Below are 19123 nucleotides of genomic sequence, written 5' to 3' on the forward strand. Positions count from 1 at the left end.
AAGCAACATTAATTGGAAGGAATGTAGGAAAGACTGGAAACAAGAGAATCATAGGTTAAAAGAAGGAGTGCATTTTTTTAAATAGTGATCTTTTCAATCACCAGTATCCAATACGGCGGGTTTTGGACGGATTGGTGACAGCTCAACCCCCGCAGTCCCGGTCGTATTGTTCCCTCACGAAAACTATTAATCTACTCAGTAGATTTAATAATTTTAAAGGTGCTTCTGTAAGGCTGAGAAACGCCTGACCCAGTTGTTTGGGTATTTTCACTCATAGGAAGGTTAGGCTTTGGCTCTCCTACATGTCTTCTCTTAAAATCTTCCTTTGCCTTCGTCATTTTGTAAATTATATTATGTAAAGTAAGTTAAAATACTTCATTTAAACAAACAGAACCCAAACTGAAAGTTTGACAACAATAACAATCTGTTGATATAAAACAGGTGTAAACTAACCATATGGCAGTAACCTGAAACCAAAGACCATACTCGGTATATAATATAAAATATATTGTATCCTTTAGTAAGTAAAAAGCAACTTTGCATTCCCGTGACAGACAAACGCAATCCAACAAGCATGCCATTGGCCTAAAAACTCGAATAATTTCACTTCTTTACACTAACGGGAGTGGTCTTAAATTAAAACTTAACCTTAGAAGAATGCAAAACTGTAATCAAACTCGGAAGGTGGTGACTGCTTAACAAACTAATCAGACGAAATGTCTAACGGTTAATTGGTAACAGGACCTCAGTATCAGTAAAACCTTTAAGTATGTTACTCACCAACTCCCCTGTTATTTTCCTATTTCTAAGTGCTGCCTTACTTTTTGAGATTTGAATTGAATTATATTAAAGTTAAGTTTGAAATAAATCATAACTCAAAATCATAAATCAAAACATTTTAATGTTATATTTTCAAATGTAATTAAGAATAAGAAATACAACTGTATCAGCATCGTAACTCCTAAGTAACCAAGTAAACAAACCAAAGCACTTTGTAATAGCCGTTGTAACATGGAAAATAACAATAGTGGAAGACCGAAAACTCTTGAGAACAAGGCGAAAACTGCTCCAAATCATAAAAATATGTTGTACGAGGCGAGAGCACACTGAAACACAATCTTCAAATATAATATTCAATATTCAAACATGCAATTCTATTGAAAATCAGAAGAGTGACATATTATAATTCCTGATCATTATTCATAAATTCTAAGTATATCATTATAGTTTTCTAATGCGTTGAATAAAGTGCTTCATATTCATATCGTTTTACCCGTTTCCAAATATTGTGAGGTTTCATCGTTTTTGTTGTCCATAACTCCCAAGTAATTTTCTCTTTAATTAAATAATCCGAGTTTTTGTTCTGTCTGAACCCAGTTAATCTATCACAAACAACTTGCTCTAGTTCTCAGAATTAAATAAAGCATTACACGTATTCACGATTCTCCGCGGTCTCATTTGTATAACGAAGGAGTACGACGAGGTGAATCATCTCGCAAATCTCATCGTTACTCCCCAGGGCCTCGCCTTGGTCCCATTCTTCGTCTCGATTACAGTCGCATAAAGTCGTCAGAAGAATAGCTGATGATGTCGCGATGGCTCATTGTTTATCGTTTTTGCCAATCGCTCGCCGCACTGAGGACCTTCGTACGTAATCAATGCTTTGATTAGGCCGTAATTGCTGAGTTTTTATAATAGATGTTTTAGAGGACAATTTTATTATGTAACCTTTACTGTATCAGTTTCTTCCGCACGAAAAAACACAATGCTTGTGAATTATGTTAATAATAAATATTTCAATAGCACACGTAAGTTTCCATATACTTTTTATGTCTGCAGTTGGCTGATAAAGATAGCCTCTCTGAAGTTGGGCCTGCCGATAGGATTGTTCTCAGCAGAGCGGCGCGGCGCGGCGGCAGCGTGGCACGGTGGCGGTTTCGGATGTTGGTTTAGTCTCATGACTACAAGTTTACGTGTCCCTCTGTACATCTGTGCCATGGTCACGTCAGGTGCAACATACGGCACATCCTTTGCGGATAGCTAATTAGTGCAAATAAGATTTAGCATGTTTGGGCCTTGCTGGACACAGTCATGAACAGCGCAACACTAACTACATTTTGTTCGGTCATATCGGCGCACTTTTTAACGATACTTGATAATTTGACTTTTCCTTATATTCATATGTTATGCAGTTTTTTCTCGAAAAGTCAAATTTTCAACGGAGTAATAACATTCCAGATCCTTTACACAGAACTTCCCCCTTCGAATTATTTAAATTGTTTTGGTATTTCTTTTGACGATATTATGGGAGTTTTGTGAATGAGTAAAGAATTCTTACTTCATAGATGTAAAAATTTGACAAACCTCTATTTCTATTCGTATTCCGAAGGTCACAAACAGGTCTTTACTGTACAAAACTTCAAACTTAATGTACCCCTTGCAAGATATAGTACTGTTCAAAGTATAAAACATCCAATCGCGTTTGTTTATTAACAGGTACGATAGCGCTACCAATTGTGTAACAGTCAGGGTTTGAGGGATTTAGAATTTAGATTTAGACACAGAATTCATGTTTTCTAATATGAAAACTGTGGTTAAGTGGAAGATAGGATGCTATAGTCCTATGCCTCTAATAAAGTCAAGTGTCATTTAATTTCAAAATCATTAAGTTAATAATTCGCTACCAGAGGTATTAACTTAAAAATAATTGTAACGCAGTACACTCACAATATATGGCTGCGCCGAATGTTGGAAGTGCAGCCTCTATGTTTCTTTATGTGGGATTAAAAAATGTTATTATTATTATAAAGTATTTAAGAAAAGTGGAAAGAAATTATATACCTTACATGTGTTGGTTGCGGTGAACCACTTCGATGAAATCCAATTTGAAGCAAGGAGCATATGACAACTGACACTGGCCCCGGTTATACTGATGTGGCGTTACGTTTCCGAATGGGAGCTACTTATAACCCCTAATTAAATTATATTCCATCTAAGAGCGCATTTAGTACTCCAATATATTTTATAATGTTGAAGATCTCTAATTATGAGAAGAACATATTTCTGGACAAACAATAGGACGATAGTATACATCCTAGAAATTTGATCGAGAATAATTTTTATCGGATCTGAATTTATCTCTTAGCGTAAAAAGAATTTATTTATTTATTTGTCATTGAAGGGTTGAAAGGATAACAGGATTTCGGACATCTGCCATCGTTATATGTTACTAAAAGTATAACACAACATTTCGAGGATTTGAATCTACCTATCTGTCGAAGAGGATAGATTTCTTTCGTAACATAACTTATAACGATGGCAATAATGTCCAAAATCCTGTTATCCTGAATTTATTATTTAAACGAACTTATACCTCCACATTTGCCTTTAATATTATTTTACTTGTCTTGTATCAAGTGGAGCCACCAGACAATTCTGGTGTGTAAAATTGAACTAATTTTGGAAAAACTAAAAATTGTCTTATAAATCTGGACAACGTAATGGGTGTTTGTGAACGGCGGACCTCGATTCTTTTTTAGAGAGTTAAAATCTAGGAAAAGGAAAATACTTATAATTATTGTTGTATGGGGAAATTTCAATCCTCTCAAGGTAAAGACGTTACTTTTTAAAACTCGGCAAAACACACGAGTTGTGATCGATTTGGTTGGCCCCGTCTTATGATATTTTAACGTTCCCTATTATTTTCAATTTATACCTTATTTATCATAGTATCCCATGAGGTTTACAAGATAAAATTGACATATCACTAGTCAATGTTTTGTGTTGAACAATATTCTTTATACACAAACAACACTCATGAAACAATATAAATTAACAGCCTCCTATAAGCAGACAGCACTACATTGCACGTCATGCAGGTGCCCAGTATTTATTTTACTTTTTGCGCTTGTTTAAAAAAATGTTATGTATGTTACCTTGACTTATAAAGCTTTCTTACGTTTAAGAACGAGCATTGAGGTTGTTGTACACATTCAACTTCACTACAATCTATATATATATAAAAATGAATGTTTGTATGTTTGTCCTTTATGGAATCGTGAACTATTGGACCGATCATGATGAAAATTTGTACGTATATGTATTTTTCCACGGAGAAGGTTTATAAGCTATGCCCATCCCTTTCCCGATTCAGGATTCCGCCCCACTGGTTACAGAAATACCCATAAGAAATGCATTGCAGCAAACATATGTTAACGTCTTTTCAAATTTTTAATCAGCTGTTCTTTGTAAACATATATTACACTTATAGTTTTAAAGCATAGAGTAAGCTTAAGAGAAACGACAAATTTTGTTTAAACTGTTTTTGCAATCACTGTTAAACATAGACTTTACTATCCAGATAATACAATTCAAATTTGACGTAAAAATTCACCTTTAACTGCAATATTTATTTAATATAAACCATGCTCATGCTTGATCAGAAGAGTAATGCAGATATCATAATTACTATCTTACGTTGGCTACAAATATAAAGAATGTTATAAAATCAACCTTAGTTGTTTTTTTTTGACAGAAGTATGGTTCTCAAAACTCCGTGTGTACATATTCTCTCGATCGAGACAACAAAGCAAGCTTAATCGTGGCATCGGAGATATAACTAATTTAATCTAAAATTTATTATAGTAAAAAAAAAATTTACTAAGTAATATAAGGACTTCGGTTCTTAAGATTTGCGTGCGAAGCCGTGGGTAACAGCTAGATAGAGGCAGGAATATGGTACATACCTTCATAATACGCCCAAGAGGCTCACGATGGAACGACTATCAATTATCTCAGCAATGTTTAGAATGTGATAGAAAAAGAATAAGTGAATATAGTGTACTGTTTTCAACGGGAAATTGCGTGCGAAGCCGCGGGTAACTTTTGCAAAAAATTATTGAAATGCGCAGCAAAGCGCGCCGGGCCCGCTAGTGAAAATATAAAATAGGTGGGAAATTCTATTGTTGGCATTGTTTTATTAATAATGTGTAAAGGAGATTATGATGAAAACAATTTGCAGTCATAAATTATCTCCAAAATATGTGGAAAAACATTATGGGTGACTATAAGACATGCACGATCTAAATCTAAATAACTTAGTTCCAAAATGACAAATTTTTGTCCTTGACTGTGCTGAGGTTCCTTGACTGTTCATTGTTTGAAGACTAGATCTTAATCCACTACCATCTCGGCAAAATACTATAGCTATTAGTATTTTTTTTTCTCAGTAATATGCCAATATATTCAAAACTAATACACTAAATTATTGGATTATAGTAAAACATTTAATTTTGATTTCTTTTCATTTATGAAATTTAATTGGTTCTATATTCACTTGATCTAATAAATATGCTTTCAATTCAAATAAAATTCAGAGCTTTTCATTACATCTCGCGAGCGCGCGAAGAAAATACTTTTTTAACAGCAATTATGAGAGGAAGGGTTGCATAAGACCAAAATCTAAAGTGATTGAAAACGAACATGTTCACGAATAAACATAGTGGGCCATATATAAAAAACCATTTATCCAATTAAATTTGTAAATATCGAATTACGGACATTTAGAGCATTATTTGAAATTGATTTAATTTCTTAACAGCATGCAACTTTTATATGAATAAATTAAAAACCATATAGTTTGTTCTTGAAATTAGATAATTTGTAAGAAGGCTAATATTCGATATCAAACTCAGACCAAAATAATTAATTGTAAGTACGTAAAATTAGGAGTTTATATAAAGCAAGTACGAAGACTCACCGCCCAGCAGTGTGTAAAATCACACTCTTCGGTTATCAGTTGCAGGACAGTAATTCAAATTAGATATCACAGCATGTTTGAAATTCTACGTATCGCAACGACCTCTCATGGATCTTGTTGTCCACAGGGAAGACATGGAGAAGATAAACATCCGTTTCCATGACAACGGCACCGTGTCCTTCCAGCACCATAAAATTCTGGAGTTCGTACCAGAGCTGTCCGTGGACAAGAACCTGAAGATCGTAGTACCGAATATTCCATTATTGGTAAGTATTTTGTTTTTAATTCTTTTCTGTACATTTTTAGGTACATTTAATAGAAATCCCTTATTGCAATCATCTCGTGACTGAATTTCAGGAAGAGGTTTTACATTTTCTTCGATCATGGCCACCAGAATCCAAAACCACAATACAACCGAAGATTTATATAATTTTGTATACATGTTTGAATGTGTATGTAAACCGCTTATGAACACGATAACTGAATGAACGATGAAAGGTTCAGATTAAGCTCCATTCAGAGGCAGTATTTGCACATAGTTTTAATAAGTTTGTTTGGCAGTTTTAACAAACGAAAAGTTTCAAGATAACGGGCATTCACCTTTGTGCATAAGTTGTAACTCAGCTATTCCTCCATATTACATATTTTTAAGTAGTAAGTAATAAAAAACCTAATTGGGCACTATGTGAGCGAAAAAGTTTTTAAAATTTAATAATGATCTTGATCACATAGTGCCCAATTAGGTATATACTACGTCATCTACAGTCGGCTCTAATTATTACCCGTAAGTATAGTGTGATTGGTATAACTACTTTCCACTTTTAAATGGTTGGTTATGGCAGAAAGTTTAACTTTCTTTGATATATTTATGTTGAAAGGTTTCTGTGCGAATCTCCTATAAGCAGTTGTTTTTCTATTTGAATTTCAATTTAATAAGCGGCATAAATTAAAATCATTACACAGGAGTATGCCTGTGTGGCAACGAATTTTGAATGTTCTGTACTTCTATGCTTCATCTATAGCTAAATGTGCTTTTCTTTTAGACGCTGACATCGGGTAGCAATGAACTGAGTCGGTTACTCCAGACTTCACTCTCTGTCGTGCTGAGGTTCATGGGAGGGATGACTCCCTTCAAGACCGTCTCTGCCGATGAGCTCGTGTTCGGCTATGACGATCCTCTCACATCCCTTGCTAACAGGTTCTACCCTCGAGGCAAGCGGCCTCCCAGGAAAATGGGCCTATTTCTTGGGGTGAGATATTATCACACGTTTATTTAAATCCATAAGTTGATTTTGCAGGTACTCTAAAAAAAAAAATACTAACATACATTTATCTTTTTTTCGTGCTTAGGCTACGTCGTCTTTACAAGAAGCCTATGTGTATCAGTAATGTGAACCACAACTATTTTATAAAAGCTTAAAATAAGAAAGACTATTAAAAAATTTCCACATTAAAGAATATCATCACTGTCCTTTGTATAATGTGATATGACCACTTAGTTCATACTTATTAGTTTTCGGTGATATTTATTTATGCTATATTAGAGCTAACGCCAACTATAAAATAGCACTTGTATGCAATCATAACACACTGTGGAAAAACATATTCTTGAAAAGTTATTGAAAAACAGATCAAGTTCATACACTTGTTGATTTGTTGCCACATGCTTAAGAATAATATAATAACAAATAAATAGGAAAGGGTATAATACCAAAATGTCCAGTAGTAAATAATTCGACAATAACAATTAACACAATTAGCAATAATAATTAGCAATATAGTATTGCTAAGACGAAAAAGATAATTATAAAGACTATATAATGTAAGAGTAACAAATGATGTGAACACAATAAACGGACAAAAAAATCAAAAATAACAATTTACTACAAAGTAACCATGTGAGCTAGGAAAAATAGACTTAGGTAAAAAAATAATTTACATAAGTTCATTTATTGCATAATGTTTTAAATTGTTATGTTTGTGAGATCAGTCGATAAATGGAGAGCTTGTAATAATTATTCTATAAATTTGTACAAATATTCATTGTAAACTACATAATTATAAACTTTTATCAAATCATAATTCATGTAAACTTTATGCTGAACCTTTTGCGGATTGTGAAGGTATTTGCTATTGTTAATCGTATACGATAAACTCAATCCCATATTAAACGAAAACAAAAACATTTGCATAACATATAAATATTTAAGTGCATAAGTATGTGGTACAGGAGCTGAGAGCTACTATATTTGTGATTTTTCTGACATATGTTGAAGTCTGTGATTTTCCCTCTTGGTATCCAAGAAACCCAGAGCTTCTTCTGGATACGACTATAAGATAGTTTGTAGTTCGGCATAGAAGAGACACAACCCTCCGAAAGATGGTTTTAGGGATCCAATGCGTATATGTTAATGTGACGAGATTTTATGACAAGGTAAATAATGAGTCAATTTGCAATTGTAGAGGAACGGCACCTTGGACGATGTGGCAACCATCAACACCGGTCACCGCGGAATGGAATACTTCGGCATTATGGATAAACTGAACGGCATGGACCACCTGCCATACTGGAACGATGCGCCTTGCAACAACATCAACGCTTCTGAGGGTATGTACCATGTGCAAGAAGGTATCTGTAAAGCAAACTAAGCAGTCTTCATATTAGTATAAAATGTATGACTGTAAATATAGTAAAGGGTTGCATTAACAATCTATCTTTTCAAGTATAAAAGCGGAAACGCCATTTAAACTACTCAGTACTTTTATCGTGCCGATCTTATAAGTAATGGACTAAACAAAATTACTTCAGTATAAACGGTAATATTCTCAAAACCAACATTTGGGAGAGCCAGTAGCCAAACAGTCTAGGGTCTCTGGGTTTGTACCTGAGTTAGAGATAGCGCAGTTTCAAATTCTGCATGTGACTAAAATACTTTTTATCAGCATTGTCAATCTTGTACTAAACCGATTCTCTCCTTTATTCTATTTGATAATATTGTCGCAAAGACCAATGGCTTATGAATGCGGAAAGAATAATATTAAAAAGAAAATGGGCATTTCCTTTTTTCTCAAACAAGTAATCTTGTTAAGATGCCATGGGTTCTGTTTTCAGGTTCCCTATTTCCTCCACGTGCGGTGACCGGATCTGACGTCGTGAACGTGTACGACAAAGATCTGTGCCGCGTGTGGCCTCTACGTCACCGTTATGAGATGTCAGAAGGAGGGATCACCGTTGGCTATTACACACCTGATGATAACATCTTCCGCAACGGAGATGAATATCCCGACAACAAGTGTTATTGTCCTGGGAGTGAGGAATGTCCTGTCGACGGTCTTCAGAACATCTCTCCCTGTCAATTTGGTGAGTCTATTTGGAGGTTTACACAGATACCCATGAAGTAAGAGAGAGAAAAAAATAAAGAGACTCTGTAGGAGTCGATTAAACGATGGTGGTAGTCGAATGAGATTTATGTTTAGATGTATTAAAATAGGTAAAGCATAGTGAAGTTGATACAAAATTCTGAAAAACTATATGGACAGACCAAGTGATGCATGTAATTATGCATTAATAGCCTATTCACTAATTAGTTGATGTTATCTGACATTGCCTCTTAAAAATCATCTTCAAGCAATGTACGTTACAAAAACATTCCTTACGAACCATTCAATCTAGATTTACAAAATTAGAAAGTAAACTGTCAGCTATGTAAATATTTCCAATACTTCTTCTAAGTAAAAATAATTTATTGCAGATGCTCCAGTGTACCTGTCCTTGCCCCACTTCTACAAAGCAGATCCGTCTCTTTCGGAACCTTTTGAAGGTCTCAACCCGAGCCAAGAAAAACATGAGACATTCTTCAAGATACAGCCGGTAAGGACAAAAAATAATCAATGAAGATAAATTGCATTGCGAATAGAGATTAAAGTAGCCGCGTATGAAAATAATTAATGATGTTGATCTTTAGAGAGATTATTGGCTGAACTTGACTGGACTTTTTCAGAAACTGGGTGTTACGTTAGAGGCTCGAGTTAGGGTTCAACTGAACCTCAAAGTAGAACATGCAGAAATCCATCCAGTCCGGAATTTTCCTGACATCGTCTTCCCTATCATGTGGCTAGAAGAGGTAAGAAATTTTACTTTAAATATTGCAAATCTGTAACCAAAATCAGTCTAACCAGTGTTTTTTTCCTTTTAAAAATAAAAATTGACATCGATAATGTGATGCAGGGCGTGGCAGAATTGACGCCGGGCATCCACACTTGGGTCTTCATGTCGACGACGTTCGCCGATCACGTAGCGCCAGTCATACAGTACGGTCTCATAGTCATAGGCTCACTCACTCTGATAGTGGTGTTCGTGCGAGCCTACAAGAATCTCGTGTTCACGGCCGAGAACATCGAACTGGGCAAGCAGAAGTTGCGGAGAGGCAGCAGTTTCATCGTGAACGGCCAGCATCGGCTGCTGATAATTCGTGATTCGTACCAGGTGCTGCACAACCTGCGAGAACCTACCCGACCGGACTCTGTGCACTTGCTGGACGGTGAGAATGGCACGGAGATGCAAGAGACATCGTTCAACCCGGACCCCTCGGCGGAGAGTTAACCTTCGCTAAGTGTGGCCTGAGGCCTAAAAGCTAGTCCAGCCCGGCTCGTGGCCGGCCTAACGTCCTCTGTGACGGTACACTGACGGTACCGTAGTAGATATAGATCTGTGATTTTGTTCGTAGCTTAATTCACGGAGTAAATTTCAGGAAGGAATTGTCAACTGAGGACTGTACAAAAATGATCACGTAGATCAGAAAACTCTGAATTGTTTTAAGGAGTTTCGTTGCATGACACTGATTCACATTTTAAAGACAATTCTGATTTATTTTGCATTCTGTAAGCAGAACACAAACAAAACCCCTGTAATATCTAAAAAGTAAATCATGTTGCCTGTTAAAAATTGTATTCCTTCCATGATTGCCTTTCATAAACTCACTTAATCATTTTTTACTTGATGATAATATAAGGTTAAGAGTTGGGTTTGTGCAAGTTTTGGTTTAGGTTTTTGGACTACCTCCTTGTATGTGTTCTATCATTTTACTTTTCTAAATCTTCGTGGTCTTAAATTCAATACACATTTCTTCCCAAAGAGAGTAATTTGTGAAGTCTTATAAATTACTAGACTTGTAATTATGACTTATTTATTAGGTAAAACTTCCTGATATTTATTCACATAGATACAAGAGCCGTGAGTCCAGGAACCATGACATTGAATCTTGACCAAAGGTCTTGCTCAAGAATCTTCCACTTGCCAAGTCTGTGAGTGCCTTACTGAGGACCGCTGCCGTCCTATGTTAGAATTAATTAATTTTAATTATGCTACTTAATATTTTCTATCATAAGAGTTTTATACAAATGATCATTTGTTTTATTGTGTGTGATGAACCGTATATTTTATGCTCTTTATGAGTTATGAAATAGTACAAGACAGTATTAGAAGTAGAATTCAACAAAGACAGTTTTGGGTAAATTCTACTTTCCGTCAATGGCCAATCATACTTGTTAATTTAATCACATGAATATTTAGTGTATATTTTAACACGATGGAGCAATGATTATTATTGATATTTACCATTACAACTTATACATTAGAAAATCATCAAAATACTCCAATAGATAAACATAATTGTATATTATTCTATATGACTATTTTCCTATGTATTTTATAAAAATACCTGTAATCACATAGATTTTTAATATAAAATACGTATAGCCAGCTGAAGATAGAAGTTGTACTTACACCAATGAACATCCGTTAGTAATTCCAGTTCAAATATACAATTTATCATGACCTACATGTTACGTTCAAATAGAGTAGTAATTTGGATGGATTCTGTTATTAGTATTCTAATTACTACCATAATGGTATTATTATGATTGTCTACTATTTTAAAACCCCAGTGCATTGTGTTAAAATCACTCATTGTCACTTCTAATATACAAATAGTTTAATAGAAGCACAAGTTTATCCAATGTCAATTTGCCTACCAGGCTGACTAGTACAAGTAAAACTGGAAGGTTTTAAATCAAGTTCTTATTGACTGGGGATTGATAACATTATTTATCATTATTTTTATCATCATAATTGTTTTGGGGGGGCACTCTTTTAGAGTAGAGAATTTAAACCAAATGGTGAACCTCTTCTTCCAGTTTGTTTATGATGAGGGTTCTGAGTGAATTTGTCACTCAACTCAATTTTGAGTATCTTATTATTATGCAATTCTGCGACAATTTCACAATTTCAAACAATAATTCTCTTGTTAGTTTTCATTCTAAATACAAAAACAACTCACTTTAAAAGTCTGTTATATTAAGATTATGTACTGCTCATTAAAAGACATTATATAAAAATCATTTTGTTTACATTATGAAATATACAACTTATTCTCACAAAAACTATTACAGGTAAAAAGATTCTAAATTTATTTCTCATATACACATATAAAGAAATATATATATATATATATATATATATATATATATATATATATATATATATATATTATGTGCAGAACAACTAGTGGCTATACTTTAATATTGTTATAAAATACATTATATTTGAACTACTTTTGTAATAACAACACAAATAAGTCAACCTCAAGCACTGTTTACAAGAATAAATGCATAAAAAAATGTTACACAATTAAGGGTCTTATTAAAAATAATTTATTTTCGTTTTAAAAATAGATCTATCAATGCATATTTATATTATCCTATAACATTTGATCCATACTGTTGTTTACACAGGAGAAGATCTGAATCGCCTATTCTCGTGTCTCATTTATCATACATTTATATACTAGTTCCCATTTCGCTTTTTATGTATGAGCAAATCATCTACAAAAGATTTTCAGTGCCAAACTGAACTAAAATTATGTTATTAACACAATTACTTTAAGAAAAAAAGAAAAACTGCAAATATACAATACCTAAGTGTTTTAAAACCGTCATGTTAATATTAATATGTTTATATTGTATTATTACTATCATATATAACTTTCTATATTTTAAAATATTCCGTCCACAATATCTACACCAAATCCAAACATAATCCAGTCCAAACTTGTCTACTCTCCACTCATAGTTATACAGCACTCAATCTGGTCAGTTGCTCAAGCCAAGCCATCCTAGCGTAGTCTTCCATTGTACTATACTATTGTAAATAGTAATGGATAAGTATTATATTCGTACTTTACAAATGCTTCGGTCTTATTATTTATGCCTGCTTCCTACTCCTGTTTTCTACAGTTAAATTATTGATAAATCTCAAAACCAAGCCTAGTATTGCATGCTATTTAAAATGTTTGTTTATTAATGCAAAAACCGTAGGTTATGTGGCCAATGACTAATCAGAACCTATAAAAGTAAATCTGAAAACTAATCCACATGTTGTATAGTTAGTTGTTGTGTGCTCTTTCATTAAATATGGACTTCTGGCGTTCCTTTTTGATCAATCATAAGTACAAACTGATATGCTTGAATTAAATAAATAAATAATAAATAAAAATGCCTTTTTTCTCAGTACATAACTGTTTTTCAAGATAACTTGTGTCAAATGGTATATGCCTAATAACTACTTAACACCAATAAATAATAATATACCTTACAACACACAAACTATAACAAAGATTACAAAAACAGTTCAAACGCTATAACTTAAATATTATTAATCAGTATATAAATGAATACCAAACTGGTAAAGTACCTCTATTTTGTTCTAGTCATCCACTTTTATTTTCCATCTATAGTTATTTTATAGATTATTAATTATATAACATGAAGAACTCTAAATTACATCCAAGATATACGCTTATATATTTAAGATTTATCATCAAATTCTCATTGATAAATTCCCTGATGAGAAGCACATTCATGAAAGCCAAAATTCTTCAAAAAGTAATTTTTATAATCCTTACAATGCTAGAAATGTCACGAGAAAAATAAAAATTTTGTGGATTCCAAAATTGTTACTCCTTGGTTTTTTATTCAACACTTTCACTGTTGAAAGTTATCAAACAAATCTATCACAGGGAATCAGCGAAATCAGGTAATAGATCTATCGTAATCAAAGTTTAAATTTGATAGTAATCGCACTTTGGTATACGGTACATCTCATTATATGGAAAGTGTTTTAAAAACAAGTGGTAGACAATTTTGAATACCTGTAAGGTAGAGGAGCATACAACGATGCTAAATGGAACAAAATGTCATGAAAACTATTATTTTTTTGGTGCCAACTCTCAACCATTCAAGAAAAACTAATCTTTAAATACAAACAGTTTTAGTTTAATGATAGGTGTAATGAAAGTCATACCTTACCAATTGAATTTTTTAGGTTTTATGACTTTAAATATCCTAAATTTGAACTATTTAATTAAATTGGAAATGTGCTGAAAAGTGACAACTGTAACATATTTTTAGAAAGAATACTTCTTTGGAAACCTTGGATAAAAATTTAGACTTGCTAACATTTTTAATGAGGTAACAGTAAAAAATATTAAACTATACAACTTCTTCATTTAGGAACCCTGTATACAAAGAACCTTTTTTCAAAATGATCAGTAATTAGAGACTGGTTTAAAATGAGGTACGGTTCAACTAACCTTTACATTATTTGAAAAATTTTGGGGTTATTTGTGGATGTTAAAAATTATTTTCCCAAATTAATAATATTTTGATTCTTGGTTAAGCCATTATACATAACAGACGGATGGTCTGCATCACCCTCTATGATGTGTGTGTGTGTTAGATTTTGGGATAAAAAGTTCACTGTTAAGCACATCTCCAAACCTATAGCAAAGCCACCAAATAGGAAATTCAGTCCAAGCTGTTGAGCATCTAGACATATAGTAACATTTGTATTGGGAAACGAGGGGTTGGGGAAGCCAGTAGGCTAGTTTACTAACAACGAATGTCACCAACACCACTGACATTGGCTTGAAGCTACCCAACAAGACAGTAAAGTGCTTTAAAATTATTTTAAAGGTGTAACATTTGCTTCAAAAAATAAATTGACTCAAACCTTACAATCCGTGCTTGCTGGTCTTAAAAACTTTTACATTATAATATACAAAAACTAGAAGAAATTTCATGCAGATTTCTTGTAAAAAAACGTTACAATATAGGTACTAATAAGAGAACTATGACAGTTTGAAGATATAGATCAAAAACAGTTTTTGAGTACAGGTTTTTAATAACGCAACTAATAATTAACTTCACCACATTGATTTGTTGGTCTTATTATACACACATCCATTAAATCTTTGCTGTATCTCTTATGGTTTCCAAGATCCCTTCATTTTCAATAAAATTGGGAACACACAGTTTATATACAGTTAGAATACCGAATTATTTAAAAATAACAACCAATTTATTTATTTTCTTTTGTAGGATCCAATATGAGTAAGTTTTCTTTGAAAGTGTTCGGGTTGTGTTTTAAAAATCATAAAGAAAGATCTTATTTGCAACTACTTCTCTCTTTCAATTCATCCTAATACTCTCAACAATTATTTCAATATGCAGATGGAAAAATTAGAAGTATTCTGCTCGTAGTAAATTTAAGTGGTATGGAGTTGTGGGATGCCTATGCAGTCTATTCAGGCCTGGGAAAAGTGGTAAATGGATTGATTCTGAAGACAGCATCAAATATTGAAATCCATTTAAAGATTAAACTAACCAACTTCTGGAAACATGCTAACCAGTTGGATAATATCTTTATCAACAGTCGGAATAACAGTTCATTTAGTTGTATTAATCTTGTTATTAGGTTGACTAAAATCAATCAAATGCCCCTGAGCCTCAATAAAATGGTGGTGTTTACTTTTCTTGTCAAATAAATTCACCATCCTTTTTTATGAGATTAGGAGCTGTAAGATTAAGAGAAAGCAAATTGTGTTCGAGTGTGTAAGAGAAAAAGTATCTTAGTGTTCTCAATAATTCCAAGTAGATCTTTGAACACATAAGACGTGTTGTATTATAGTCCAGGATACAGCTGAATCTTATGATGTTGATCACCTGATTTTGTAACAAAGAGATCTGTATGATGCTTTATAGATCCTTGATACAAATCTATCTCGAGTTTGCCACTATTATCTGACATAGAGACAGAGATTATAAAATATAGCAATCGAGTCTGAAAAGAGATTTCTTTGATCAATGGTCTTGAAGCTTCCTTAACTACTTCGGGTAGACATCACATTTTTTGTATGAATTTGTGATACAGGACTGTTTTCAAATCTTTTTCAATTGTTTCTTTAATATAAACAGCATACAAAAATTTTGCCTCATGAAAATTGCAACCCCCCCTCTTCCTTTGGAGATCCTTTCTTTTGTCAGCACTACAAATTGGCCAATTTTAAATTTGGGACTTCACAACGGTTAATGTTTTTTTTTTATTGAAACTGTTCTCAGTAACTCCAAGTTTGTCTGTCAGTAAGTCACACATAAGTTTTATTTCTTTCGTTTGTTAGTGGCAAACTGAGAGTTTTGATTAAGCAGCCATATAACGTGATAGATGAATACATTACTTTATCCACCATGCTATTCACATATTTAAACAATTATTTGCACAAGATTATTACTATTTTTTAGGATTTTACTACAATGTAACTAGTTTAGTTTAAATGAGTATGATGGTATGTTAATCAGATATTCATGTGTCCTGTAGTTTTTGTGGATAGGTATTTAACAGATTTTCCAATACTGTTGGAACACCTGACATCCTAAAATGCCAACTCTAATCCATTGTCAGATCTGCTAGAACAGTTTTTTGCTGTTTTTACTGTTATTAGCCAACATCTACATAGTAGTTGATGAAAACATAAAAAATGTAAAAGTGAATTGAATATTCCGTTAAAGCTGTAACCTTCACTAAATGTAATACAAATAATTTAAGATTATTTATGTTACGTTTTGCCACTTGAATTTAGATTTGACAAGAATATGCTACCCAAATAAATATAATGAAAAAGGTCTAATTTAACACAGAGTGAAAACTTCATTAAAGGTTGTAACAAAACAATCATAAAAGTTCTTTATATTTTGGCATATCCTTGTATATTTTTAAAACCTGACCTTCTTTCGTCACCAAATATTTGGTAAGGGCAGTTCACAAAAAAAATCCAAGAGAACCAACTATGACAACGCTATCCGATGATTTCCAACAAATTTAATGCACTCTTTTGTATAAAATTGTTACAGACAGCTTAGGTTTTGCAAGCTGTGTTCCCAATGGGTTCCAAGAATGATCAGTGACGTGCACAAAACCAAGAGACTCGGAAGTGATTTGACTTTTCTCACACGGTACAGTGATGATGGTGAGGATTTTTTAAATCAAATTGTCATGTCACACCAGAATCCAAACAGCAATTAATGGAGTGGTGACACATCCAGTCCCTGAAGAAACAAAAATTCAAGGCGACAATGTCTGCACAAAAATTCATGTGCACTGTCTTTTGGGATCAGAAAGGTGTTTTGTTGATTGATTTTCTTCCAAGAGGTGAAACCACTAATGCGGCAAGGTGTTGCGAAACCATAACAAAACTAAGGCGGGAAATTCAAAACAAACAGAGAGAAATGCTCAGTAACGGAATTGTGTTGCTCCATGACAATGCTCGTCTTGACAGCTGGTGACACTCAAACATTGGTTTTACAATTTCGTTGGGAGCAGTTCGATCACCCACCCTACAGCCCGAACTTGGTACCGTCTGACTACCACGTTCCTGCACATGAAGCGTGAGCTAGGCGGCCAACGCTATGAAACCGACGATAAAGTGAAAACTGCCGTGGAGTCATGGCTACATTCATTGGCGGGAACCTTCTACAAAGAGGGTTATAGACAAATTGATCACCCGCTATGACAAGTGTTTGAACATTGCTGGAAACTATGTCAAAAAATAGGTTTGGACTTTCATGTATAAATGAAATTGTGTTGAAAAAATATTGTTTTACTTGTTATTTTTAATAACCTACTCACTTTCTGAACACGCCTCGTACCTTTTTAGCTACTTTGTACTGTCACTCAGTGTTGAGCACTCGTCTGAATCAGGCAAGTCAGAAAAATTTGAATTGTTCTAAAAAATCTGTTGATATTTTCTTAGAAAGATTTGCAGCTATTTCAGTGAAGTCCACTTGCAAATGGAACATAGATTCATGGTTACACATCTAAAACCAAATAACATTACATCGAATTTCCAGAGGATCGTGAACCAAAAGAGAAAAAGACTGTTTTTAACTGGAGTTTAGGAGACTATTTTTTTGAGTATATAAAAAATGGTATTCTTAGAACATTTGGAAAACTGAAAATAAAATTGGAAATAAGATGACCAAAAAGAGTCACTAGAAATGCCCGCTAAATCATCCTTTTCAATCACAAAAACATCAGCTTATTCCTCTGGAGTAGTGGCCACAAAGTTGAGACAGGGTTACAATATATTCTAAATCTTCCTTACTCTAAATCTGGTTTCCTCAAATGACCACTAATAAGTTTGAATTCCTTCAAACAAGAGTGATATTAGGTAAACAAAATATAAAAATATTTAAAAAAAAAAAACACTAAACTCTAGTATAACGCTGAAAACTATTAAACTTTAAATTATTAAAATATTTATACGAATTCTAATCTTACAATTTCAATCAATTGTTAATGAGTATTTAAAGTAAGAAAATGTGTTACCTAATAAACTAATATTTTTAAGAACATAATTTGTTGCTGGCTTGCCCAGTCAGATATCTGAAGTGATCTAAATTTCAATTTCAAAATCTTAATTGTCTTTTTTTAAGTATGGTACAATAAGAATTAGTAAAATTTTACATAAAGAACAGATAATTCTGTATCACTCAAGAAGGTTTCTCAATTAAAACAAGAATTAGATTCAATATCTATTATTTTAATAATATCATATTTTAACATACATGGAACAATATTATTATACATAAATTTATGTAAAAGTTCAATGTAAATATTTATATTTTTATACATAATAACAAAATGTTCTATGAATAATGTATCTTAACAAATTACATAATGCTACAACTTCACAATAAAAACTTAATAATGTTGTTCCTACCATGAAATCTTTTAACAAACTGTTAAAACATATTATATATTTTGCTTGGTAAAAAATTTATTTGTACAACTTATTGAATAAAAACTCTTATTTGAAATAAGGAGCTATAAAATATTTTTAAACTTCAACAAATAATAAATTAACATAATGATTTAAAAAATAAAACGAATTTAATTTTAACAATAGCTTTTGAAAAGAATACAAACAAATTAACAACACACATTGGCAAAATTACTGACCCTTTTCCACGTGA

At 33.0% G+C, this 19123-nt stretch overlaps 1 protein-coding gene across 2 annotated transcripts in view; it reads left to right on the forward strand.

Annotated features, from left to right (window-relative positions):
* Positions 1–12082, forward strand: part of LOC124353970 (scavenger receptor class B member 1) — a 123308-nt gene extending 111226 nt beyond the window's left edge. For both annotated transcript variants that reach the window (XM_046804064.1, XM_046804065.1), the window contains 7 exons: positions 5886–6024; positions 6802–7008; positions 8222–8366; positions 8871–9119; positions 9511–9629; positions 9760–9882; positions 9987–12082. In XM_046804064.1, coding sequence (XP_046660020.1) covers positions 5886–6024; positions 6802–7008; positions 8222–8366; positions 8871–9119; positions 9511–9629; positions 9760–9882; positions 9987–10361 — 1357 coding nt within the window. In that variant the 3' untranslated portion in view covers positions 10362–12082. The remainder of the gene's footprint in view (positions 1–5885; positions 6025–6801; positions 7009–8221; positions 8367–8870; positions 9120–9510; positions 9630–9759; positions 9883–9986) is intronic.
* Positions 12083–19123: the final 7041 nt, after the last annotated feature.

Source organism: Homalodisca vitripennis, chromosome 2 (assembly GCF_021130785.1).
Source record: "Homalodisca vitripennis isolate AUS2020 chromosome 2, UT_GWSS_2.1, whole genome shotgun sequence".
Lineage (NCBI taxonomy): Eukaryota > Metazoa > Arthropoda > Insecta > Hemiptera > Cicadellidae > Homalodisca > Homalodisca vitripennis.